The following is a 26158-nucleotide window of genomic DNA, read 5'->3' as shown; positions in this document are numbered from 1 at the left end:
TCTTATCGCACTTATCACTCTATCTAAGCCTAACTGAGGGGGACTAAAAAAAAAAATACGTTCTCAATGGCAAAAATTTCGGAGCTGGATCTTCATGAAAAAAAGTTCGCCTCCGAAATATTTAACCATCCCGTTCAAACTCGACCTCGATTCGGGTCTTTTTTCTTACATAGATTAAACTCATACATACCTATACAATCAATCGCTCTTGTCGGGTTTCACCTATTCCTTTAGACTTCATGTTATAATAATAGTTCAGCAAAATTCTCGGCAGCTTTTAAAAGAGCCTGTTGGGAATAGGTTTTCTTTTTCCCCTCCTCCAAAATATCTATACCCAAAACCGTCGCGATGCTTGCGCGACCTCTTCCGGCTCGACAGAGCCTTTCCTTACCTCGAATCAGCGCAGTGAGGCGGCCACAATCAGTTGCCAGACACCCGCCCCTCTATTCCCTCTATTCCCTCCATGCATCAAGTCGTAGACTTTTAACCACCCGAGTCGAATTGTTACCGAGGAGGAAAAAGAGCTCGCAGGACACTCATGGGTCAATCTTTCAGAGGTCTTTGGCTACGGCTATAAACGACCCTATACGAGGTGAAAGTCCTTACGATCATCTCCCTGAAAAGTACATGTATCCGCTATCTCCGCCTCCTCATTTATACGATATACGACCCTTCGACCCTTCTTCGCCACTGCTCCTCAAACCTGCAGAGGATCCTTTTCCTCGCTCTAGGATTAGTATCCATGGCATACCTGGTGGTGTCGACGAGATGATGTCGGTTTTTGATGCCTGCTTACAAGTCGGCAAGCTAGATAGAGCGGCTCTTGTCATTACTCGCCTTAGTGAGAGCGGCGCCATACAGGGTGCTTCCCTGACTGAGCTTCACAACCAATACCTTCGCGCAGCCATCGACAAAGCTTTTGAACAACCAGACTCTGAATGGGCCCAGTCTTTACATAAATGGTACGAGCTAAATATTAGAGGTAAAGGTCTTCCTCAAACACCTGAGACCGTTGCTTGCATGTTGAAGATTTCGCTCTTATCGACCCAAGGGCCACGACTGGAGCGGCTTGTGGCCCGATACATGGATCTGATGCCTGGAGATGCCATATATCAAGTTTTATCAGAAGATGACATTTTGACCCAGCAAGACGTCGGCATCATAGCCAGCATTTACCAGCCCGCTTCTGATCTCCTGGAAGATTGGGGGCCTATGCTACAAGATGAGGAATCACAGTTGTTAGACACGGAAGTTAGCTCAACTGAACCGGTAAACATCTCCGAGATGAAAGCGGAGAGAGGCGATACGCCCGAAGTTTTAGCCGTAGATCAGAAAGGATTGGGCCTCAAGACACTACGCGGCGTCTTATCTTTCTTTTCCAAGGTTGAGGGCCGGGATCTTTCGAAGCTGTCGTACGCAGAGCGCCGGGAAATTCAGGCTCAGCTAGAGCATGATTGTGTTGACGCCGCTATCAGCCGATGGAGAGAAGAAAACCAGGCTCTTATGAAAATGGGCTTGAACACATCGTTGTCCACGAGCGGCTTGAATTCCCAGCTATACGAATGGCAATGTGCCCTAGAAAGCAGGCTAGAGGAGGAATTTGAGCTATTCGAAGTAGCAGAAACCCGTGAAAAAAAGAACGATGCGGATCAGGATCGCTGCATATGTTCCCCTTTCCTAAAGCAATCAACACCGGCGAGGCTATCCGCAGTCACAATTATAAGCGTCATAAATGCCATGTCATCTGTAGGCATCGACGGGGGTATTCAGCTATCTACTTTGCTCAGCCATATCTCCAAGGCAGTAGAGGAGGATATTAGACAAATGATACGGCAGAAACGCATAGAGGAAGCCAAACGTAAGGCTAAAACCCGGAATAACATGCTAAAGCTGAAACAGAAGAGCGCAACAAGCTCATCGACAGCTCAGCCACCAACCGAGACGCCCAGCACAACCCATGTTAAGACGGAATCTAATGTCGCAGAGGCGGAATCCAATGTCGTGGAAGAGTCTCTCTTCGAGGTTAGGTCGTGGCCTACGTTAATTAGAACCAAGGTCGGCGTTGCTCTACTATCTGCTTTGATAGATACCGCAAAAATGAATGTGGTCCGGGAGCACCCTGAAACGAAGGCTCTCGTCAGCCAACGGCAACCCGCTATGGCTCATACTACAATAAACAGAAAGGGAAAGAAGGTTGGACTAGTCATGCCGAACAAATTCTTGGTCGAACTTTTGAAGCGAGAGCCTCCTGCGGATTTCCTTGCTAGGCACCTACCCATGCTTGTTGAGCCGGAACCCTGGACAAAATTTGACAAAGGGGGCTTCGTTGAGTATCCTGCCCAACTTGTACGAATCAAGAACGGCGAGAAGGACCAAAGGGTGTATGCCGAAGCAGCCGTGCAGAGGGGAGACATGGAGCAGGTTAGCAAAGGTTTAGACGTCCTTGGTCGAACAGGATGGCGAATTAACAGACCTGTCTTCGATGTGATGCTTGAAGCGTGGAACAGCGGCGAGCCGATAGCGAACATTCCTCCTTTAGATCCCCAAATTCCCATACCTCCAGAACCAGAAGCATCCGACGATCCCCTGCAGCGGCGGGAATGGTTGAATGCCGTGAAGGCTGCGGAGAACGAAAAGTCAGGTCTACACTCCGAGCGTTGTTTCATGAATTTCCAATTTGAAATTGCCAGAGCTTTCAAAGACCAGACATTCTATTTCCCGCATAACATGGACTTCCGAGGCCGAGCTTATCCGATCCCGACATATCTCAACCATATGGGCGCAGATCATGTTCGAGGTTTGCTTCGTTTTGCCAAGGGAAAGGAGCTTGGTGAGAATGGATTACGGTGGCTTAAGATCCACCTAGCAAATGTTTTTGGCTACGACAAGGCGAGTTTGAAGGAACGAGAAGCGTTCGTGACAGATCACCTTGCCGACATATACGATTCTGTCGCCAATCCTCTGACGGGGAAGCGGTGGTGGCTCAAGGCCGAGGACGCATGGCAATGCTTGGCGACTTCTTTCGAACTGAAGGCGGCTCTCGAGTCTCCCGATCCTACTAAATTCGTATCTCACCTCCCAGTTCACCAAGACGGTACATGTAACGGACTGCAGCATTATGCGGCTCTCGGTGGTGATATTTGGGGTGCCCAACAAGTGAATCTATTACCCGGAGAGCGCCCCGCAGATGTGTATTCTGCGGTAGCCGACCTAGTAAAGGAAGGTATCGCGAAGGATTTAGAGGACTCGGACAATGTCATCGCGAAGGCGGTTGAGGGCAAGATAACAAGAAAAGTGGTGAAGCAAACTGTCATGACCAATGTGTACGGCGTTACCTTCGTTGGCGCCAAAGCCCAAGTACAAAAACAACTCGATGCGGCTTATCCCAATATCCGACAAGAAACAGGCATCCCGGTAGCTGTTCTCGCTTCTTATGTCGCTACGAAGGTGTTTGGAGCTCTGTCTACTATGTTTCGCGGAGCTCATAATATTCAATACTGGCTCGGAGAGTGCGCTGGTAGAGTCTGTCGCGCGCTTACCCCAGAGCAGATGGATCGAATTGCTAAGGGAGAAGTGCCACCGCCTAGGACAACAGGTATGCGAAAGACCACTACAAAGAGCACTACCGATGAGATTCTCGGTCAATTCAGATCGACAGTCGTCTGGACCACCCCGCTCCGCATGCCTATTGTACAACCATACCGCAAAAACGGAACTCGTGTGATCAGTACCTCGATGCAGGATCTTACCCTGCAGGTTCCCGAGAGTTCGGATCCCGTCAATCGACGGAAGCAATTGCAGGCTTTCCCCCCCAATTTCATCCATTCTTTGGATGCCAGCCACATGCTTCTCTCCGCGTTGCAGTGCGATGAGCGTGGTCTCTCATTTGCGGCCGTGCACGATTCCTTCTGGACACACGCTGCCGATGTTGATGTTATGAACGATGTGCTCCGGGACAGTTTCATTCGTATACACAGCGAAGATGTCATCGGGCGCCTTGCATCCGAATTTAAAGCCCGATATAAAAGTTCTATCTATCTATCTAAGGTCGAACGATATAGTAAGGTTGGAAATAAGATAGCTGCACTTCGCAAGAAGAGGAAATTGTCTTTGAAAGATGAACTCCTCGAGGAGCGAGAGAGAATGCGATTATTGGCATCTTCAGACCCCGAGGAGGTCAAGAAAGGCCAGGAAATGCAGACGCCCGCTAGCATCTTCGAAGAGATGTCGGCCCCTCAGCCCCTAAACAGTGCAGAAGATATGGAAGGCATGACATTAGGCGACATTCCCGATGTAAATGAGATACTGGCCAGCGCAATGGAAACAGTCGACGAAAACGGAGAGGACGATTTAGCACTAGCTTCAGAACCCGTCAAACCCGTCAAGGCCGTCAAGGCCGTCAAGGCCAAGGTCGATAAAGCTACCGAGTCGGACACGAATCCCTCGATGAAAGAAGTGATGGATAATTTGCTAGATGGGGTAAACGTCAGCCGCTTCGAACAAGAGCTCAGCGGAAGCATCCAAAAAACAGCGAAAGCAAAGGCAAAGACTAAACCTACATTCATCAACGTGTGGCTTCCGCTTGATTTCCCCGAGGTCCCTGAAAAGGTAAGTTATCTAGCATCTGGTTTGGTAGATGAACATTAGGCTAATCAGTATTCTCAGGGCGATTTCGATGTCACACGACTTAGGGATAGCCAGTACTTCTTCTCATGAGCTTGGGTAAGCTCGGTCGAGCTCGGTAAGGAGTCCGAGTTTTTAGGACGGCTCGAAGATGGATGGCGTTATGATGATGGTTATTGCATTATGAGCGAATGCATCATGCGGCGTTTGGTGATGAAAAAGTGCTTAGTGGCGTATAGAGGATGACTGGGAACATAAAGGCATTATATTGTATATACGAGTCTCTTGTACCAATCTGTATAGTACCTACACGGGAGGAGGTAGTCTAGGAGGATGGACTACGGAACAAATCAAGGACGGATGGGAACAAAGCGAGTCATCCACTCCAATGTTTGTTGTATAAATTTAGCAGCAGTTAACTCGATCGAAAATATTGGAAATTGCCAAAGTCGAAATTTTGAACTACTGTGTACTCCCAAACACAAGAGCGAGGTGAAGTCAGCAGCCCTTCTCTTACCCGTATCTCGGCGTAGGACGCAATGCAACGTCAGAGAGGCGAGAGAACATTGAGGCTATTTGTTTGTCACACTGCAGCTACGAGGTAAGCGAGGCCCCAGACTAGCCTATAGGATCTTCGCGGTGAGATTCCAGAATGCCGAAAGGAAGCTAGGTAGGTTTAAATGTCCGGGGTCGTGTATGTACGTATAACTAGTGTGAAGTATATTTTTAGATGCGTCGCATTCGATATGTACTTCTAGGTATGGTATGTATGTATGTATTGTACATGGGTGGTTTTGCGGGGAGAGAGGAAAATGAGGAGTGTTGTGACTATGCGCTCACTTTAACATATGCGGACCAAGAAATGAGGAGAGCTGGAAACGACAGCCTATGTATGTAGATGCAGCCATCCCCGCGTCTTATTCGCTGACGCCCTAACCTAGACCGAACCGAGATGCGGTGAGCTCATACATACGAGGTAGGGCTGAGGTGAGGCGGTTCAGCCATCGCAGAATTATCCCCCTTCTAGCCTCTTTTTTTTAATTTTTTTTTATTCTTTCCCTTTTCCCTTCTACATAGGTAGGTATGTATCTCTTCCGCTTTTCCCGGTACGTGGGTCCGGGTGCCGGTGAGGGATATATACATATAGACCTCACTATATGTATTTATTATGTATTAGTATGTATGTAGGTAGGCGTACATAATACATAACTTACATAAATGTATGATGCATACCTTACATAGAGGCAGGTACCTAAGATATATATATAATACCTACAAAAGGGGCGAACCACGGTAGCAGGAAAGCAGGATCTCCCCGTGCGACGGTCACAGCTTTCTCATTCGAGAAATAGCGAGGAAAGCGGAAGGGACGAACGGAGTCCTGCTCCCCTTTATGTCAGCCCCCTCCCAAGCCTCCTTGGCTGGTTTGATCTTGTGATTTGCTTTTTTTTCTTCCTCTTCTTATTCCTCTTGGCAACGGATAGGAGAAGGGGAGTGACGTCGAGGCTCGTGTTTATGGGGTGTTTGTGTACGTGCGTGCGTATGTATAAAAAGAGAAGCTTGACTCTTCTTCTCGTCAACCAACAATATCATGAGATTGACTTATTAGTTAAACAGTTAAACAAACCCATCAACCAAAACTCATCTACATACCTAAATCATTACATCTCAACAATGTTGTTCTCACCTCAAGCTCTCATCTCTGGAGCTGCCGCGCTGTTGGCTCTCTGGTAAGTCACCGCCTGCTCGTAACATCTATCTCGACAACAACATAAGTTAATTAACAAATGTTAAAACATCACAGCAATATAGCTGTAGCATCCCCTGTAGCAGAAGCACCTAGCCCGACGATCCCCGGTCACTGCTCAACTACGATGGACGACTTTGAGCATACCACTGCTTGGGTCAAGACTCACGAGTGCTACACTTACACCAGGACGATCCAGTCTTGTAAGTCCCTCCTTGCACAATAGCATTTAACCTGCAAGTTACTGATTACATGCCTAGCTACTTGCCCTACCCTATCGTGCGCACCCAGGCCAACAGATGCAATCTGCCCGCTCTACATCAAGGTCTCAAGCGTCACCGTGCCATGCTCTACGGACTGCTGCCCGACAACGTCAACATCGTATGTAGCTAACGGCGCGTGTCCGACTTGCGACCCTTGCCCTATCCCCACTGAATGGATCACTTACACGACCGGATGTGCTGGTACGCCTACCATTACATCCGAGACAATCGAGACCCCGCCGTGGAACACGCCCACTTCTCTTGAGAATTAAGTATGCGAGGAAGATCTAAGGAACTGAGGGGAAAAGAAATGTAGTGTAGTCTGTAGCTTTTTCAATGCAGCTTAATTTTTTGATTTCTAGACCACTGTGTAAATTTCGCCATTATCGTACTGTAGCCCCCTTTAAACTTGGGACTGTGCACACGCCTCCACTAGCCGTAATTAGCTTTCCTACTTCTTCCTTACCAGCCTCCTTGACCAGGCGACCGTCGAAGGCAACTTCTAAGTTGTCCGTTGTAGTGAATCCAGGCTGGAATGTCTCCCAAACCTTCTTCTTGGGGTTGAGAACACCCTCGGGCTCGCCCAACCATCCGTCAAAGCACACGCGCTCACCGGTCTTCGCGTCAGGAGGCGGAGTAACCAGCTCGACGGGTCCCTTGTGATCGTCCACCTCGCCCTCCTTCAGCTTCGGCGACGCAGCTAGGACCATGGCGCATGACTTAATTCCCCTCATCTTGACGGGCTTCAGGTTGGCGACTACAACCACCTTGCGGTTTTGCATCTCTTCTAGAGGAATCAACCCGTTCAAACCGGAGCAGACAGTCCGGCAGACCTGGCCTTCGTACTCGGTGGTATCCTCGGTTCCGGGCTTGTCACCCATGGCAATCGTGGAAACAAACAGACTGTCGGCTTCCGGGTGCTTGATGGCCTTCAGAATGTGACCTACTCGGAGATCGATCAGGTGGGGCGACGGGGGCGTAGTAACAGCCGGAGCCTTTTGGGGTTTGGGAGCCTTCTCCTTCTTCTCCTTCTTAGGCTTCTCGGTAGCAATGCCCACTGCGGCAGCGGCCATGCTACCGGCTTCGACGACTGCATCCTTGACTGCGTCGGCCGCTGCCTTGGTTCGGTCAACTAACGTCTCAGCAGCAGCGGCGGCGGCGGCTTTCTCCTTCTTTAAGCGCTCCTTCTCGGCCTTGGCGTCGACGGGCGGCTTGACGTAGAGGATCTCGTCAAGGTCAACCTTGATCTTGTCCGGATCGTTCACATTCAGACCAAAGACGCCAGAGTTCTGGACAAAGTCGAGGTGGCGGAGGATATGGGGGTGACCTTGTTCGCCGGTTCGCTGCTCAGGGGTCCACGACTTAACGGTAGGAGCTAGGGACTCGTAGATGGCGACGTCAGCCTTAGAGGGCTTGGTACCGAGAAGGGTGGTTCGGGAAGTTAGGTGAGAGTTGAGCTTCTCAAGGATAGACGTGTCCGACGGCGAGCTCTTCAACCGCTCCGAGGTGGTAATCCATTGTTGAACCTCAGCCTCCTCGGTGGGAGTTAGCTTCTGGGAATCAAGGGCGGCCATGGTGAAAGTCCGGAAAGAGATTATGCCTCGTGAAAGAGGGCGAATAGCGCGAAGTAGTGACAGCTTGATGACCTTTTATTTAGCTGCGACTCGGATAGGGTCGCAGAGAAATAAGGTTTTGAGAACTGGGATTTTAGCGTCAAGTGACAATGGAGATGGAGGGGTTTGATATGAAATTTTTGAAGCTTTTGAATTCCAATGCCCCTCCATCGAATTGACTCATTTACTTTCCAGATAAGGCGGGGTGATATGTAAATGATCACGTAATATCATTTCTAATTGAATTAGAGAATATTTAGGTTTATTTATGTTTAATTGCATTCAAAGTCTAAAAAGCCGGAGCTAAGTCGGGCCGGGATCCACCTGACCTAAACTCGGACGCTACCTATTCCGTAAGGTTTCCAGGGATGCAACGGGCTGCGCGGCTGCAACCCCCAAAGCTCTCCAAGCTCGTAGAAAGGCAGCCTACCTACTAAAAACGTCAATCGCGACTTTCCTTAAACATTCATCAGCTCCCCCTGAGCTGTGTCGACGCATCCATCCCAAAACTACCCCGGAACTACCCAAATAACTACTCGCATCCGAATTCCATAAATATGGGCGCTCTAACGTACGGCGCTGGAGGTCTCTCCTCTTTCATAACAGTTGTTGGACTGTGTAGGTGAAACATTCGCGCGGAAGAGCGTGAGATTGAGATTGAGAGGCTGACTGTTTATAGACATGCTCTTTACCGGTAGCGGTGAATCCTTCAACGTTCGTCTCGGAAACACGCAATAAATAATTACACCATATCCTAATTATCTTCTCGTCTAGGTCGGAGCTTTCCTCGAAACGGTATCGCCGTACGTATGGGCGGATCTGGGTATTGCGCTTTGCATTGGTTTATCAGTCGTCGGCGCGGCATGGTACGGCACGCCCCTAGCTCAAGCTATCATCATCCCAATCGAACATATCACGATTGACAAATATCCAGGGGTATCTTTATCACGGGTTCTTCCATCCTCGGTGGTGGTGTTAAGGCCCCTCGAATCCGAACCAAGAACTTAATCTCCATCATCTTCTGCGAAGTCGTTGCCATCTACGGTGTCATCATGGCCATCGTATTCTCTGCCAAGGTCAGCTACGCGGGCCCCGACGAAGTGTTCGACCCCAACAGTTATTATACCGGTTTCGCCTTGTTCTGGGCTGGCGTGACGGTAGGAGGATGTAACCTGGTTTGCGGTGTTGCTGTTGGCATCAACGGCAGTGGAGCTGCTCTAGCGGATGCTGCGGACCCTTCTCTGTATGTCTCAGCTCCATCCCCCCCTCGGCCATGTAGTATGCTAACAAAAGCTGTTAGTTTCGTCAAAATCCTCGTCATTGAAATCTTCAGTTCCGTCCTAGGTCTCTTCGGTTTGATCGTCGGTCTCCTCATGTCCAGCAAGGCAAACGACTTTGGCGAGGTCTAGTCTCGATTATGTATTGTTGGAATACAGTGTAAGAAGAGATGCATTCACAATCGATCAAGGATTGTTGGCGTTCGGAAAGATGGTTTCAAATTGGGGAAAGTTACGGGTTTATCCATTTGTGAACTATTGTATGTACTATTATGACAACCGAGCGTGATCACAGCTTATCAGGAGCTGCTGGAATAGACTCCACACGAAAATCTACAAGAGGCCAGAGCCTCGAACAGATTGAACCGGCACCTACCATTTGCCAAACCATCCCAGGCTATACTGGAGTGGGATTAATGTGGCTACTGGTTCGCTAGAACTATAATAATCTAGAGAGAAGTACTATATATCAGATATCGGGGCACATCCAATACTCATGCAGAGTGTATTTCCTTACCATTTTACGTCGTACATAACGTCCAGGATGCGAAGCAATACCTCTCAGTATCATACATGCATAATTGAACGTATTCTACCAAAGGTAGGTAGATAAGAGATATAAGGAGTTATAACTCATAGCTATGAGTCAATATTTCAAGTAGGCTAAATACATAGCAAGCTTAGGTGATGGTCACGCAAGCAGTCAGTCCATGTGACACTATCTGACCTCATTTGAAGTAGGCTATGTGAGATTGGAGGAACTAGAAATATACGGGTAGGCTAAGAGAAGGAGCATAAATCTGTGGCGTAGATTTAATTCCTGGATAGCCGACTATTCGTATTTAGGAGATAACGACAGTCGTTAAAATGGCTCATGCCGCTCTGTTGGTGCTAGATGTGTCCTTGTGCCGACTGAAAAGATAGACCGAGGATTGTTCATATATCATTGCTTCCGCCATGAGCCCAGTTCAAGTCCACTACTCCCATTGTTTAAGCGAATGCTATGTCCAAGGCATAGCATCATAGGGTAGAATCGAGTTTGCCACGTACGAAGAATCATCCGATATATCAGAACCGACCATCGGCGGTAGCACGCTAACGCCCATGGTAAATATTGAACGGCATGATATAATTTAAACACTCCGGAATGCCTCAGCAAGAGGGGAGGTTTCGGTAATGCGCCTCTGTTCGGCCTCTGTAAATTCTTGCGGGCGGTTCCGTTGGGTAAGGGTTTTGTTTCTGAACACGAATGGGCCTCTATGGTGCTCGAATATCTCGTCCATATCTTCGAGTGTTCGAAGGGAGGTTTCTGGATAGAAAAGGAATACAATAGGTAGGTATGACCAGCAGAATACCGCAAAGACTATGTAGTGCATAATATTAGATTCTGACATGGTATCCGGCAGAGATGAGCTCTTACGAAGGTAGAACCTCCATCCAAGGTTATCCACGCCGGCCTTTGTGAACTGTACTATGGCGAAACCGCTTAACCAATTCGTCGCGGTGGCGGCGGCAGCTCCCCTTGTCCGCCACCCGAGGCTATTGATTTCAGAATTATAAACCCAAGGGACCTTGGCAAAGCTGGTACCGTAGCAGAAGTAATACAGAAAGAACATAGCCACCGTTACTTTGCCAAGATCAGACTTATCTTCCGGGTGAAGATTAGCCTCTCTCAGTGTCATAGAGGCAACGAGATAGCAAGATCCAGTCGTGATAGAACCGTACATCATAAGTCTATGGAACCATAAGCATCACTGCTTGCCGGTAAGGCAGAGAGAGATGTGGAGTATGGGCCTTACTTGCGTCTTCCGATCAGGTCGACTAGAACCAGACATAGAAAAGCCGCACCCAAATACAGGCTGGCATTGGCTCCGGCCAATAACCTTGCATATGAACTAGAAACCCCTACCGACTCAATTAACACCGTGGGGAGGTAGTAGCCCAAGGCATTAACGCCGCTGAACTGTTGCATTAGCTGCGTCCCGCAGCTTTAAAGAGTCAGCATCATGGCGGATTAGGCCGGTGTGCCTGTAAGGCGACTTGCCTCAGCACCAGACGGCGAACATTCTGTAGTGGATCTCGGCCGAGTACAGCATCCATCATAGACACACGAGCCTCGCGTTCTTTCTCAAGGGCATTCTGGATAGAACTAAGGTCGTCCTTCAAATTCTTATCATCAAGGTTATGTAATAATCCTCGGAGTTGAGCGAGAGCTACTCGAGCCTCCTCGAATCTTCCCCGTAGTAATAGCCATCGCGGTGACTCAACGGTAAGCGGTAGAAACGTTACTACAATGGCTGGGTATACGAGCTGGAAAGCTAAGGGGAACCGCCATTGGAATGCTCCATTGCTATCAAACAAAGCGTAACTCATCCAGTTTGCTGCGCAGAATCCCGCCGTAATGCACAACGAACCTAGTACCACAAGCTTACCCCTAATATTGGTAGGTGAGGCCTCCGCAACGTATACAGGGCAAGTTGAAGAGGTAATCCCCACTAGACTAAGGGGTTAGCATATACGGAACGGCAAGTCACTAGATGGAGCCGTATGTAACGGGATATAATTTTAAGCAGATTCTCGAGAGAATGGGCAAGTTAAGAGTGGAGAGCTCTTAAGGCTCCAAGGGGTGAACCTACTGCCAAACCCATTGATGATGCGGCCAACGATCATCTGCGGCAAATGGTAAGCTGCAATCTGCAGAACTACTCCAATAACGTTGACCGCGAGCCCAACATAGACGGATTTCTTCCTCCCCAACCTATCACCAAGTAGGAATGATGCGAGACAGCCGAAGAAAGCACCGAGCTCATGCAATGGTCAGCATCCGCGATTAGCATTGTCAAGCGTCACGACCCACAGAGAAACAACTGGACGTAATACCCGAGATAGCTGGATCCTTGGTTTCTGGAAAGGTCTCGATAAAATCTGCCGATATGAGGGCGCCAGCAAAGATCCCCTGAGTTGGCTGTGAGCTAACCACCAATACGGAGAACACGGGTAGTAACAACCTGGTCGTAACCAAAGTGTGCCATTGAGACTGCCATATGTTACTCGTTATACCAGCAACATAGCGGTGAACAGTATATACCAGAGTTGGTTAATGTCAAGCAGGTGAGCTGCCACTTTCCGCTTGGTGAATTCCAGTGAGCCATGTTATTGGATGGCGGGTATGAGGGTCGATGTAAGACTGGCCTAAGACGATACCCAAGGACTCGACAGAAAGGAGGTAATGTTAGTAGTAATGCCAATGGAGTGAAGTAGTCAGCGTATTTTAATCGACAATGTACGTCGTGCTTTCGAGACAGTCGCCGATAGGATCCTGACTCTTAAGTATTTCTAAAAGGTTCGTTAGCAATCGCTTCATATAGCCATCTTTAAAACTCCAGTAAAGCCTTCTTCATCTAGCTACTAGCCATCTCCGCACATTTTCAGCAGATTCAGGCAATGTGCTCCCATATTCCATGCCTTGGTGGTTCAATGGGACCGGGGATATACGCCTAGCCACCCTGTAAAAAGGTCCCATGTACCTATATACCCAATCGTAATGGCGAACTTGGCACTGGGCGGCTGTTCCGACAGTGACGCAAATATATTCTCACTAGGGTCAACCTAGTGACTCTTTTTCGGTCACCCCAAGTGTACCACTGTAACGTGCCCGCCGTATTGACACCCTATCGCTTAGACTCAGGGGTTCCTCCCGAGCGAGCGTATGTATGATTTTGATAGCCGTAACCGACTACATTGAGAACCAATACCATTACCGAAGCCGGTATATTGGAATCGATATGGCGCCCACAGGGGTAAGTAAGTCGTATCATTTAGTTTCGTTGGGTATTCCTAAAATAGCCCGGACAATGAAACTCGGTAACGGCGGCCAAACATACGTGGTCACGCTTCTAGCCGGAGCATACGGGGATACGGAATTGAAATAGTTTTGAGTCAACGAATATGATATAATCATATAAGGTTCATGTCGAAGCTAAAAAAAACGACGCCGTAATTCGCTAACAAGCAATTACGCCTTATATTGTGCGACACACCCCCCCAGGTGACCACGGTATAGGTAATAGGGGTCACCTGAATCGCAGCACTCTAACGTCTCTAAAGCTCTCTATAGCACTGGCTCATTCTGGCCCTTGGCTCTCTAGAGTTTAGTATCGTAGATGGCTGTTAGCCGTCAGCTAAGCGTACCTCTCTCTACCTGTAACGCGATGGCTCTGGCTGCTCCTAATCCTCGGAGATACAGCCCAAGAGCACTCATCCAGCGCGGTATTATACGATGCTTTCAGTTCGATTCGAACCCTCGCCTTACTGCCAATACTAGTCTGACTCTGGGGCTCAAATATGGGTTTAGCGTAATTGCTGGATGCAGGGAATTGTGGGCTTTTCCACTGCACGAACCGGGCTCATAACTGTCGAAGCGAAAAAACGACGCCGTAATCGCTGACGAGCAATTACGCCTTATATTGTGCGACAGTTCAATTTTCCCACGTGATTCAATATGCTGTTTAATTTCTAATGTCTAGCTCTAGACGCCAAGGGTGGCAGCGTACATCGTAGGTGGCTCCTCGGAGAAATTATCTAGGGAAGTTCAGCTAGATAAAATTGAGATAACAACTCACCATATAAGTACCTAACCTTATATTTCCATATATTTCGAGGACAGAGGGAACACTGAAACAGTTATGAGGAAAGGTGTGAGGGGTAGTTGAAATAGTAGTTGAAATAGGAGCAGGATTCCGTTAAAAGCTGAGCTGTCGGTCTCCCGGCATCGTCGGCTATCAAAATAGCGGAGTTTGTTATTCCGACGTCCCCAAGGTAGACAGTCGGCTGAATAAAAACATGGCGTCCCGACTTGCGGCGTCAGCGATGCCGAATGACGCCGGATCTACGGCGATTGCAATCCCAAAACATCGTAGGTTGCAATAGGAGGAACAGTTCGGAAGGATTGGCTTTGTGAAAAGTGGACCGGGTTCGGTGTTTGTGACCAGGTCCCCCCCTATATCAGTACACTACCTATGTAGCCGCATTACACAGGTAACGTCCACAGGCTAGGTTAGGTACGTACGTACATATACTACTTAACCTGCAGGAATAAAATGCAGGCGTAACATAATGAATTAACTAATCCAGCTGACACAGCATTTACAGACTATTATCTCTTTCTTCCTTCCCGAACTTTCGAGACTCTTTTTTTTTCTTAATACCTCCCTATCCTACCTACATAGTAGCTTATTCTCTATGTGCACCTAAAATAGGTAATCACTGACGTATAGAGCATATCTAATAGGTAATCATTTGCGATCTATGTGTTTTATCCTGCACGTAGACACATGATTGCTGATTACGAGCGTGCAAACTGACAAATTCGGCTACCTTCACATAATTCAAATGGTATGTCGTCGCGTACCCGAGGGTACGGGATATGTATGTCAGAATATGACGAACCAATAGACAATGAATATCCCAGCCTATTACATACGCAGGCCAAGATTGTTGTTCAACATCAAACGTTCAAACCGATCCCACCTACCGAAGACCGTCCGGTGTTTTTAGTTCAAGTCCCGGCATTAGAAATTCGTAGAGGAGGTCAGGCATAGGCCGGAGATGCGTCGTCGATAGATCACTTGATCCATTTAATATTTGCGGACTCGGAGTAACCTGCGTTTTATGCTTGGGATGTCTTGAAGAAATGCTTTCCCCAGCCAGTAACTCCATTTTATTTTATTATTTTTTTGGCTTAAAACCCCCCGCGTGCCCCGCTGTTAGCCGTGTTTAGTGCTGGGCTCGAATACGCTACCTTAGCGTCAGATGGGGGGTAGCAGTAGTCGCATATATACCGCTTATTAAATCTAGCCGTACTTATCCCACTCAATTCAATAAGCGGCTCCCGATTCTTACGTTTAAAGAATTAAGTGACTCAAATATTTGAGTAGTAGGATTACCGCTTACGGTTTAAACGCGCCAAATATTTGGAGCGCTAGGCCAAAATGAGGCATACTAGCACGGCTCCAGCCAATGAGCTGCCGTTGCGCCGCTCGCATCTTTGCGCCGCTCCTATTTTAAGCGGTTCGACCAATGAGCGGCTCTTGCGCCTCTCACACTTTTTGCGCCGCTCCCGATTTGAGCGGCTCCCCTATTAAGCGGTACGTACAGGGTATTTTTACATAACCCCGGGCGCATAGACCAGGTTATACCCCATAATTACAAGTCCACACGCGTGCCCGTAATATGTAACATAATATGCCCCGTGGTCTATTTGAAAAACACGTAACCTTCCAATTAAATTAATCGTATACCGTAACCCGTAACCCGTAGCCCGTAACCCATACAACCTATAATCGTAATTGTAATTGTTACCAATTAAAAAAAAAAAATCTTACAAGTAGATTCCCATACAAAACGTATGGGAAGATACCTTTTTATATATATGCACTTACCCGGAGCGGCTCAAAATTGGGAGCGGTGCACGTGCCGCTCCCTGGTAGGAGCCGCTCAAAAACGGGAGCGGCGCAGAGATGCGAGCGGCGCAAAAAGTGTGAGAGGCGCACGAGCCGCTCATTGGTCGAGTGGCTCACAGTGCAAGAGCGGCGCACCAGTTGTACCACTCAAAAAAAATTGATTGGCTCATAGCGCCGATGCGCATGAATTTGGTGAGCTTCACGTTTTTCCCTAACATTTGGGAGCGGCTCATACCTGGGAGCCGTATATATACTGTATATATACGGCTACCACTACCCCCCATCTGACGCTAAGGTAACATAACGGTCAAACTCAAATAGTCTTTTAACCTAGGTCTTTAGTACTTCTGTGTACAAAACACAGCCACGCTTATACTTACCGTGTTATCCTCAAACCCTAAAAACCATCACAAGGGGTAACTTTTCGCCCTATTCAGCCCTATATATCTCGATGCTTAACAAATTGGCCCATAACACATAGCATTGGAGTATTTATAATACTCTTAACCAGCCTTAATGACGTATGGGTCAAGTAAGCTTGCTAGCTCTGTTCAAGTATGAGTCTTCCCCGTAACCACCAATTTCCTATTTGGGGCATCGGTGGTATTGACCATCAGTTAAGACCCTTCTCACTTCTATTATTATTACGACCTGGTAGTACATGTAGTTAGTCAAACTTGGAAGACGAAGGTGAGGCGTAGGTATAGTGGATAGTGTTCCAACGTTCCATTTGCCCCATAAGGGGGCTTAACCATTTTCGATAGCATACGCTTCTTCTTAAGTAGTTATTATTATGCAAGTCTCTACCTACGTGACTGCTATAATACGTCTGTTGCTTCTGCGGAAGTGCCTGATATGTCTTGAGGTGTCGTGCTTTCAACATCCGGGTATAGAAACTTCTTGTTGGTCAGGATCAGCGACTAGACATCAGCATAATTGGTCTAACGTTCGTTCGCCTGCGTGGCGGTCAGAGAAACTCGTTACTACTCGGTTATGAAGAAGTCGACGAGTGACAGCGTAACATTAGCTACCCAATATCCAGTCTTCACCCCCGGCAAGGCCCAAGAGTTTTATACTACGTTCCCAGTTATTGGGTCGACTATAACAGAGGTCAGCCTCTTCGGCCAGGGTATTTGAACGGAAGCAGCCGCCCATACCCGCTCGACTTGCTGGACCTTATTATCTTAGTTAATGCTTACCCTCGCCTGGACGATAAGAGTCAAGTCAGGGGGTATCTCCATCTTAGCCAGCTCCTCGGATTTGCCACATGTATTACACAAGGAAGCGTATGCTACCCATTCATTCCCCAATATATCGTTAGGTTATTAACTTACTGAGAACCAGGCGCACTCCTTGCTTGCGACTTCTGCAGGTACCTACTCCCTCCGGCTATTCAAATCCCTTTCGACCTAACATAGAGCAGGCATCGTAAGCGGAGATGCGATGGGAAGAAACCGTGTTCTACCTGCAGGGATTCAAATGCCGATTGTGTATACAAGGAGCTACCGTTCGATAGGTATCCTCTCTAACTTTCTCTAGCTCAAGGCGGTGCCCATGCTGACCCTAAATCGTAGAGTGGAAGACTCAAGTCCGAACGCAGTCATCGATCGACTTGCCCGAATAGAATCGCTGCTCGAACATCAAAGCCAGCAGATTAACCAGCTCAGTACTCGTTCTAGCCCCCTTTCGTACCCTCCGAGCCAGGCCGATTATTTTACCGCGTATCAACAGCAACAATCAGACTACTTGCCTTCCACATCTGCTGGAATAGACCCCCAGTTAGATTCGCCGCAGTTTTTAATCCCAAAAGGTCATGCTACTCTGACAACTACGCTCCTTTCACTGCCCCAGGTGCGGGATCTACTCGGAGACTACCCAAGAGAATATTTCTTCGAAATCGAAGAGAAGTTCCCCTTACCAGGGCTGCTTGGGAGTCTCTATGATAGCCCGTTGGTCTGGCCATCTCTTGATCTCGATGGTCTTAATGCGTTAGCCGAAAACTATTTCCGAAATGTTCACCCTCACCACCCGTTATTCACGCCGAATATGTTCGAATCGTGGCAGGATCAGCTTATTCAGGAAAGGAATATGGAAGATATTGGAACTTCGATATGCTTTTGCGTCTACGCTTTGGGTACGATAAGTTCAGACCGAGAGGGCAACTATGAGGATGATGAAGTGCTTGGTCTTCAATTTTTCCAACCGGCATTGAGAATAATGCTACATAAATTGGTGTGGGATTTTCGACCGGGCATAGGGCTCTGCCAGGCTTTACTACTCGCAGCTTCATATTTTTCTCATTTAGGAAGACCCCTACACAGCTGGAGGATGGCGCAGTTCGCATCCCGAATATTTCTAAATCTTGTTGAGAGGTAACGAACACCCCTTTAATGGCCATGATAGCCCGAGCTGACTTACAGAAGTCGAAAACATAATTTGTCGAGTGCTGTCTTCGAAGAGGCGGAATTAAGAACATTTTGGCAGTGTTTTACAGTGGAATGGTAGGACAGCTATAAGTCGAAAGTCTACTCTCTATTTTGTACTTACCTTTGTTATAATGTAGTGATCGAATCGCCGAGCTTGACGTTCCTCGGAGCGGGATAGAACCCTTAGGGGATCGGATGCGGCTTCCACATAATACGGACCCCTCCGATAACGAGAATATCATTTATTTCATCGCCGAGCATGCCATTCGGCGGCTCTTGAACCGTATACACAACTCGCTTTACGGTCCAGAACTCGCAGAAACTAGTTTCACGGGTCCAAACCAAGCATGGCAGAGTCTAGGTATTCAGAAACTTTTAGCTCTCAGTACTGAGCTTAACAGACAGCTGGAGGAATGGTACATCTCTATACCGGACTACCTAAGACCTGTGAAAGGGACTCTTCCACTACCGAACGATCGTGCCCGAGTCCTCAGGCTTCGGTACTATGCTGCGAGGTACATAATTTATCAGCCATTCTTACTTCAGATGGTCTGCCGACAACAGGAAGTCCAATCCCCGGCGGGATCCTCTGCTCTAACTCCTGATCCATCCAACGAGTCACCTGTATTCTTGGACAGATGCGAGGCCTGCATCGATTCTTGTGTTACCTACCTTTACAATGCGGTGGATATGATTGACAAGCGTTCTCCATACCTATGGACCATTTCGCAGAGTTGTCTGGCATGCCTAATTATGCTATGGTTGGCAGATAATTCAGCCGCTTTGCATACTTATGTCCCCCAAATGCAAGGAATCCAGGACATGGTGCTTACGAAAATACGCAAATGGGCCCCTGACGATTCTAGCCTTGCTGCCGAGGCACAGATTATAGAACAGCTTATATTTTCTGATTCGATGGAAGCTTAAGGGGGGTTCTCTGGTATATTTGATACAATTCGTATGGCTATTATAGAGAAACTGAGGAGGCACCTTGAGAACTAGAGGCTGAATTCAACAGGACATTAAATCTCGACCTTAAAAGGGGCGTGGTGGAAAAGTTTCAACATGATACTGATAAGCTAGACTTGACAATGAGGCTAGAAAATAGATGAAAATAGCATTTAAGTTACATGAATGTGCCTAACCTAAGATAGACGAATTGAATCTCATTCCTTCTCATTGGATCCCGTAGCAGCGTAGCTATACCGATGTGTGGTTGCCGATGCATCAGTAACGCATACACTAAAACGCATGCACATGTACCCACCTTCTCTCCCTTAACTCCTTTAGGTTATCCAATGCATGCATGGAAGCCAGCAAGAATATTCTCCCTTGGGGCAGCCTTACCTTGGCTGATTTGGTAATACTGCATACCTAACTGCCCGGTAATTGTCAGCACGACACATAAAAACTCCCTAAACTCCTACTAATTGAGATGACATCATTCCCGCTCGCCCGATAGGTCCCTATTGTATACCATAGCCCTGGGACCGCGCTAAAAGCCAGCTTGCATAAGGTAATTCGAATTATCTCAGCTGCGGCAGGGCTGGCATTACCTCCGAGCCCATCCCGACCCCGAAAGAGACGACACTTATCAATTCATAACGAACGGAAGGATTCGGGATCAGGCGTGACACGCTCAGGGGACTACGGTGCGATTTCGCAACGAATGTAGTATTTGACGTGAACCAAAATTTTTTTTTCTACTTCTACGTAAACAACATTCACAATTCCCTTCACGTAGATAGACCCGGGACCCCGAAATACGGGAGCAATCCGATATCGCGACGACCCCCGGGCGTGTGACTTGCTGTTGACGCGACAGCGCGAGCTATCCGACGACGCATGATCCTACCGGCGTCTGGACCCGGCTACTCGGGGTTTCCGGGGTCGAAACACCAAGAACCCAGGTTCAAGATGCCTGGTTCCAAATGTCTCGTTCGTTCCTGTGCATTCCAGTCTGTGCCGGATGTAACTTGGAAATGCAGCCAAGTGTTCCCGTGTCCCATCTTCGTCTTCACCGCCTGGTGGGAGTCATTATTTCTTGTTCTTGTACACGATACTCGAAGGATACCTGAGCTCGTACCTAGGCAACAACGGGAACGACGGCCTCGACGATATGCTGACGACTTTACTGTCTCACCCACGCGACGGGTGGAGCGGCAGGACCCTGTTCCCATGCGTCTGACCCTACCATCTCAGCCCTAAACTGAAAAGCCCTTGCCACACGTCGCTGACCGCATCTACTAGCAAGCATTGCCTAGCATCTTACCCTCCATTGGAAATGTTGGGACAGGCGCATGTAATCACTTAATATCGAACTCGGCCTCATATACGGGTATGCGACGGCAAGAGGTCGCCACTGAACTTCCGAGGCCATCAACCTCGTTTGCCTCATTGAGTATGTCTTGCCGTATAAACAGTACCCTCGAAGGGTGATTAATCTCTCACCAGGGATCATAATATAATATCAACTAGGTAAACACGGGTGTTGAGATATCACGCCAGCTACTACTACTACTAATATTATCAAGACTAGGCGAGAATGCAAGATCCGCAATGTAGGTAGTATTATAGCAAGCGATATTCGATACAGCCCCACGAACCAACCAGCGGGATATAATTTCCCCTCGAATAATTCACCTATTAGAGCCGCAACACCAGCCGTGGCTATCATACACGCTGTCCGCTCACCCCACAACGTTTTCAACTGGGATCTGTAGATGTCGCTAAAGGGAAGAGCCAAGTCCGTCCGTTATGGACGTGGTAAAGCTGCTTGCCGACCCGTCAAACTGAGCTTCCCTTCGTCCTGATCAACCGCCTTGAATTGCTAGATGACTAGAGCCGCGATTGCTACGGCGAGCGCGGCAGTCGAAACGTCCCCGACTCCCGCTGCCATCGATTTGCCATCTGCTAACGTCTCGCCGGCGCCGCCGGCGGCCCCGGTCGGCATGACGACATTGGCGCACATAGGCATGTCCCTATGTGCTATGTGCTGGGGTGTATGCTCAAGAATATGCATGCCGGGAAATCGATCCATGACATTGTTGATTGGCTCTGTAAGATGTTAGCGGATGGAATATTTGAACAAGTCTCGGAAATCAGGTATCCAGCATCGGAAGAGAGCCGTGACTCACCACGAGGTCCTGATCTCCAACCATCGTCGCTAGCCGGGATAGACCCATTGAGGATTCCCAAGGCAGTTGCGGAATCTTGACCCTGGAGAGGCAACGTTGCTGCCTTGCAGATAGCAAACGCGAGAGCGAATATCGGAAGCCGCATGATGCCTGAAAGAAAATCTGAGTGGATTTGGGTCTGCGTCGAGTCTTTAGCAATGGGGGAATATGAGGTTCTATGCGAAAGTGTTGTGGGATTGTAAATGGGCGCGAGTCGACAGATATCGAACACTGTTTCGAGGAGCTGCCCGAACTCCTAATAGGCTCTGCGATCAGACAGTCATAGACCATGAGCCTAAGTAGGTACTAGATGAACATAGGTGGGAACAGACTTCAGCTAGCGATACACGATTCGCTCTTTGATCGTATCTGTGCTCATGATTTTCTATAGGTACCTTAGGTATCTAGGGATGCTTTGAATGCTCGCTACTCTAACAACTTTGGAAGCTCTCACTGGGCTATGTTGCGTAGTTATATGTTACGACGATGATACCATATATGACCGGTTTGCCTAAGCCACCACAAACTCTATTGATTTAGTTTTCACTAACTAAAGTTACAGAAACTAGGCATGGACGTGTCCGCGTCATGGTTACGAAGCTATCTAACTAGATAGAATAGCATAGTCTTTTGATGCTAGTAGACTTTCGCCGATGTCCAATTTGGAAGACACTTAAGCCTGGCTTATGAGGCAAAGGAATCATATATAATATCCATCACTATGTCTACACGATGTAAGAAAATGAGAGTAGTACGAATATACCGTCGACATATGTACCTAAGTTTTGCTGAAGACTTAGATTAAACGCTGGAGTTATGATGACCTAGGGTTAGATAGATGAAAACTGATATAAATGCCCTAACCCATCAGCATTAAGCACGCATTGCTATTCTCCCGCGCTTAATCCGTAAAAGAGGTCCGAGTGAATATTTCGCTGGATAGTGTATATCGGCGTCGCACGGGCTAGAACTATGGCGCAGCAAGACGACGCTGGCACAGAGGGCGGTTAAATTGCCGAGACGGCTACGTGCTTTATGTAAAAGAGGTCAATGATGCTTGGCGTGAGGGAGCTGATATGCCGCTATGGCCTTGGTTGTTACACCAGGGAAAGCATAAATCACTACTAAGGCATGGTACCTAACTTAGGTACCTACCTCCTATATTTATATAGTTAATTTGGATACATTTATATTTCTAAGTGAGCATTATTGTACAAGTAGAAAGCAACATCGAGATTTGTGAATTACATAAGTGAGCGGTGAGGTTGCCAACACATGCAAGAAAGAGGAATTGAATGGTTAAATAGAGTTGGCGTGCATGGCTCCGAGATGAAACAAGCGACAGGGACTAAGTTGCTTGCAGCCAGCCAATTGGATTCGGAGTTTGTTTCAAATTCGGAATTTGTTCCTGACGATCTCCTTAGGTAATCTTCGATTTACCTATCTCATCCAGGTGAGGTACATCGGGTATGTACATATCTAGGTTTAGCGCCTCTCCTTGACACCTCCCCCCTGCTTAAAGTTTTTTAATTCCCCCACTCCCGATTTCTGCTTCTTTTTACACATGTATGTACATCCTCCTTCCTGAGGGGAACTCTACCTAGAATCTGTTCATCCACTTAATCTGCTACAATGCTAAGCCTGGATGGAAAAGCTTGGCTGCCCTCACTTCGGTCAAGCCATTTTACGGCTACTGGCTATCGCTTATTCGTCTATTATTAGCCCAGACATCTTAAGTGCGTCCTGAGCTAGCTACCTGGCACTGGACGCGCTTATTCGGAGATTTTTGCCTTGTAGTCACGTATGAACCAATTCACTGCATACTACATATGTAGAATCGCATAGTGGTTCTGTGCGGTTAGCGTTTTGAAGATCTAGAAGTGGATTACCTAGATGTTATGGGCCAAGTGTTCTACCATGTACATACAATACCAAATCGAAAAGGAGGATATGAGAGGAGCAAACTAACTACACTATTGTAAACTGTAAACTGTTGGCGAACATGATCTGTGTGGTCCGTCCGAAGTAAACCCTGCCACGATCATTTATGCGCCCGCGCCTAATCACGCATTTGCACCTGGCAGGGCCAACTTATGTATATTAAGTACATAGGTACCTATTACGACATGGATCGAATTTTGGGCAGGTACCTAATCCAGGTATCCCCTCTATTGGGATTGCACCCAGGTGGTACATACCTATGCAGCTAGTGGTAGGTACCGATTTAAATAATCAAGGGTGATCGCCCTGATATTTTACCTTGATGATACAGGAGGGCAACACACCGAGAATTCTCTTTCCCCATTATAGTCGATTCCTTTTCGGAGTCTTCTTTCTTTCGTTTTCCGACTTCCATTCTAACAGCCCGGGCCTGCTTCATTTATTCTATCATTCATTCGTTATAGCTCTGACGAGCGTACACTCACTTATTTTATCCTAACCATAGTCCGTCTTTACCACTAGGAAAAGCAGCTTTATATTTATACCTTCTTGCTTCATACAACCTAACAGACCTAAGATCTTCAGTATCACTTCACGGAAAGGAAAAAAATAAATTATCATGTTATTCAGCACAATATCTTCGCTTGCTATTGCGGCCCTTGCTGGCCAGGCTGTTGCTGAGCCTATACGTCAACCGTATAAGCCCAAGCTCGCCCATATGTCGCCCAGGGCTATATTTGGTCTCGATCGTCGTGCGAATGGTGGATATGCGCCCGAGCAGCAGTTTTGCGAGGATGGCGATACTTGCGCTGAAGCGTGCGGTAAAGGTTTCGAACAATGCGCTTCTAAGGACGGTATTGTACACTGCTTCAATAAGACTGCCTCACAGACTTGCTGCCCTGGAAAAACTGGAGGTAGGTTTTCATAGTAGATACATACATTAGGTACCTAAGCATATACGAGACTAAGCTGACCATGATATAGAATCTTGCGATAAAGGTTACTTCTGCACAGCAGATGATAAAGGCGCCACTTGGTGCTGTCCCGATAATATGACATTGGAGCAGTGCGCAGACGCCTACAACCTTCCTGGTTCCCTCGTGACGCAGACCAGCACATCTACCACTAAACCTAAGTCGTCGCACACGTCTACGACCCATGCTTCCACTACTACTGCTAAGAGTGTTAGTACGTCAGCTAAGGTCGCTATAAACACTACCACAAGCTCTATAAGTGCGACAAGCACAGCAAGCACTAGTACGTCTCAGGATAGCGAGTCATCTACTTCGGTTGCCCCTCCGAGCAGCACCATCACGCCTGGCCCCGAAACTACGGCCGCGTCAGCTACTCCTTCACCCACAGTCCCTGCGAATGGCATCGCCGCAGCTGGAAGTGATAGTAATTACGGCTCCGTAAACAGCATAATGCTTCTTGCTGCGGCTGCTTTTGCCGCTCTCCTCTAAACCAGTCCGCGGCAAGATGAGGAAAATGCATCGGCAAGAGTGGACTATATGACGGGATGAGCCATGATTATCGAAATCTTTCTTTGCGCCGACCTAGGAATCTAATTGGCTGGATCGCCTTACTTTTTATTCCGCTACACTATCGATACCCTTTGGCACCCATAGAATGTCGTCCGGACCGTCGAGGTGGACCGGCATAGGTTTTGGTGCGTTGAGCTGTTGGGGTTCTGGGAGTTGTTTGTTTTCGCACCTTCGCTGCTTGCATATAATTAGGGCTCGAGGATGGCATTTGCATAAAAGAGCATCAATCTCTGGGGGCGGGTAGGCTGCTGGGATAACGGGATTGGTGGATTGCCTCGACGGTATCCTTATAGAGTTATCCTGACTTACCTACTACTTACTCCCTATACATATCTAGGATAGCATTCTATTTTTGGAAGAACCTACGAAAATATTAATACCGTTTCGATTCGCATATCCAATTGTCTTTTAAGATTGTAGTGGCATGGGTTGTGACATAAAGTAAGCATGACTACTAGGTATTTAGGGTAATTATACGTGATAAGATTGTCAAGAGTTATTATATCGAAAAGGGAAGGTTAAACAGCTCACTTTATATTCTCTAAGCTATTACGATAAAGTGAATTGAAACAAGATGTATAAAATAAAAGAAAATAAAGACTATTAACTTGGTATACATGAATTAACCATTACTCACTCACAGTGTACCTAATGTAGGAGAGAACTCATGAAAGAAAGAAAAAAAGTAGTGCCCACCACCTCCTTTCCTCTCCTCCTTTGCCCACCTCCTCCCAATCCCCGTCCCATCGCCAATCCCCCTGAGCCCTCTAACCTACAACCCCCCTTCTCAGTGCCGTGAATGCGTGTCCTAATAGTGTAGTGCCCCCTCCCGCCCGTACCCACAATCCCCCAGTTCCCCACCATGTACCTATCAACGAGTGTGCCATGTGGGTGCGCCGCCACAAAATCCCCGGACCCCACCGTGCCGCCCCCGGCACTCGAACCCGGCGCACTTCGGGTTCGGGTTGAGTGTTTTGTGTGATTTCGTACGGATTCAAATACGCCATAGTGCCATTGTGCGAGTGTGCCAGCCGTGGGGCGGCGAGGGAAAGAACTGTTGTTGGATATGATAAGCTTCCATTTCGTC

General features: G+C 47.7%; 8 protein-coding genes across 8 annotated transcripts; 5 read left to right on the top strand and 3 right to left on the bottom strand.

Annotated features, from left to right (window-relative positions):
• Positions 1–263: 263 nt before the first annotated feature.
• Positions 264–4836, top strand: F5Y00DRAFT_198357 (DNA/RNA polymerase). The gene is made up of 2 exons (XM_048005302.1): positions 264–4608; positions 4666–4836. Exons 1-2 carry the CDS (start codon positions 349–351, stop codon positions 4714–4716), a joined length of 4311 nt encoding a protein of 1436 aa, XP_047860436.1. The 5' UTR covers positions 264–348; the 3' UTR covers positions 4717–4836.
• A 1035-nt stretch (positions 4837–5871) lies between these two features.
• F5Y00DRAFT_198367 (uncharacterized protein) lies at positions 5872–6961 on the top strand. Its single transcript, XM_048005304.1, has 4 exons — positions 5872–6163; positions 6241–6353; positions 6428–6573; positions 6631–6961. The coding sequence occupies exons 2-4, from the start codon at positions 6298–6300 to the stop codon at positions 6903–6905; spliced, it is 477 nt and encodes a 158-aa protein (XP_047860435.1). The 5' UTR covers positions 5872–6163; positions 6241–6297; the 3' UTR covers positions 6906–6961.
• F5Y00DRAFT_198384 (nucleic acid-binding protein) lies at positions 6687–8463 on the bottom strand. Its single transcript, XM_048005305.1, has one exon. It carries the CDS (start codon positions 8205–8207, stop codon positions 7017–7019), a length of 1191 nt encoding a protein of 396 aa, XP_047860434.1. The 5' UTR covers positions 8208–8463; the 3' UTR covers positions 6687–7016.
• Positions 8464–8627: 164 nt separating this feature from the next.
• F5Y00DRAFT_248544 (ATP synthase subunit C-domain-containing protein) lies at positions 8628–10018 on the top strand. Its single transcript, XM_048009454.1, has 5 exons — positions 8628–8864; positions 8926–8960; positions 9021–9112; positions 9181–9489; positions 9547–10018. The coding sequence occupies exons 1-5, from the start codon at positions 8804–8806 to the stop codon at positions 9653–9655; spliced, it is 606 nt and encodes a 201-aa protein (XP_047860433.1). The 5' UTR covers positions 8628–8803; the 3' UTR covers positions 9656–10018.
• Positions 10019–10656: 638 nt separating this feature from the next.
• On the bottom strand, positions 10657–12675 carry F5Y00DRAFT_255960 (general substrate transporter; the record flags this gene model as incomplete). Its single annotated transcript, XM_048010344.1, has 8 exons — positions 10657–10886; positions 10944–11194; positions 11323–11511; positions 11568–12018; positions 12160–12328; positions 12381–12479; positions 12532–12560; positions 12612–12675. 8 exons carry the CDS (start codon positions 12673–12675, stop codon positions 10657–10659), a joined length of 1482 nt encoding a protein of 493 aa, XP_047860432.1.
• Positions 12676–16777: 4102 nt separating this feature from the next.
• On the top strand, positions 16778–19545 carry F5Y00DRAFT_273992 (uncharacterized protein; the record flags this gene model as incomplete). The annotated part of the gene is made up of 7 exons (XM_048013280.1): positions 16778–16930; positions 17001–17094; positions 17329–17356; positions 17408–17500; positions 17559–18356; positions 18408–18485; positions 18548–19545. 7 exons carry the CDS (start codon positions 16778–16780, stop codon positions 19335–19337), a joined length of 2034 nt encoding a protein of 677 aa, XP_047860431.1. The 3' UTR covers positions 19338–19545.
• Positions 19546–21240: 1695 nt separating this feature from the next.
• Positions 21241–21692, bottom strand: F5Y00DRAFT_266500 (uncharacterized protein; the record flags this gene model as incomplete). The annotated part of the gene is made up of 2 exons (XM_048011950.1): positions 21241–21467; positions 21548–21692. 2 exons carry the CDS (start codon positions 21690–21692, stop codon positions 21241–21243), a joined length of 372 nt encoding a protein of 123 aa, XP_047860430.1.
• A 2279-nt stretch (positions 21693–23971) lies between these two features.
• F5Y00DRAFT_198230 (uncharacterized protein) lies at positions 23972–25073 on the top strand. Its single transcript, XM_048005301.1, has 2 exons — positions 23972–24441; positions 24512–25073. The coding sequence occupies exons 1-2, from the start codon at positions 24147–24149 to the stop codon at positions 24988–24990; spliced, it is 774 nt and encodes a 257-aa protein (XP_047860429.1). The 5' UTR covers positions 23972–24146; the 3' UTR covers positions 24991–25073.
• The last annotated feature ends 1085 nt before the right edge of the window (positions 25074–26158 follow it).

The sequence above is a fragment of the Daldinia vernicosa genome, assembly GCF_022497035.1.
Source record: "Daldinia vernicosa strain CBS 139.73 unplaced genomic scaffold F5Y00scaffold_73, whole genome shotgun sequence".
Classification (NCBI taxonomy): domain Eukaryota; kingdom Fungi; phylum Ascomycota; class Sordariomycetes; order Xylariales; family Hypoxylaceae; genus Daldinia; species Daldinia vernicosa.
Note: the sequence above shows the minus strand (reverse complement) of the source record. Positions and strands in the feature narration are given on the sequence as shown.

Coding starts and splice junctions, on each gene's coding strand:
- F5Y00DRAFT_198384 (XM_048005305.1), bottom strand. CDS start 8,207: ATGGCCGCCCTTGATTCCCAGAAGCTAACTCCCACCGAGGAGGCTGAG.
- F5Y00DRAFT_198230 (XM_048005301.1), top strand. CDS start 24,147: ATGTTATTCAGCACAATATCTTCGCTTGCTATTGCGGCCCTTGCTGGC. Junction 24,442..24,511: donor CTGCCCTGGAAAAACTGGAG/GTAGGTTTTCAT, acceptor ACCATGATATAG/AATCTTGCGATAAAGGTTAC.
- F5Y00DRAFT_198357 (XM_048005302.1), top strand. CDS start 349: ATGCTTGCGCGACCTCTTCCGGCTCGACAGAGCCTTTCCTTACCTCGA. Junction 4,609..4,665: donor TCCCCGAGGTCCCTGAAAAG/GTAAGTTATCTA, acceptor CAGTATTCTCAG/GGCGATTTCGATGTCACACG.
- F5Y00DRAFT_198367 (XM_048005304.1), top strand. CDS start 6,298: ATGTTGTTCTCACCTCAAGCTCTCATCTCTGGAGCTGCCGCGCTGTTG. Junction 6,354..6,427: donor GCCGCGCTGTTGGCTCTCTG/GTAAGTCACCGC, acceptor AAAACATCACAG/CAATATAGCTGTAGCATCCC. Junction 6,574..6,630: donor CACCAGGACGATCCAGTCTT/GTAAGTCCCTCC, acceptor TTACATGCCTAG/CTACTTGCCCTACCCTATCG.
- F5Y00DRAFT_248544 (XM_048009454.1), top strand. CDS start 8,804: ATGGGCGCTCTAACGTACGGCGCTGGAGGTCTCTCCTCTTTCATAACA. Junction 8,865..8,925: donor CATAACAGTTGTTGGACTGT/GTAGGTGAAACA, acceptor GACTGTTTATAG/ACATGCTCTTTACCGGTAGC. Junction 9,113..9,180: donor TCAGTCGTCGGCGCGGCATG/GTACGGCACGCC, acceptor ACAAATATCCAG/GGGTATCTTTATCACGGGTT.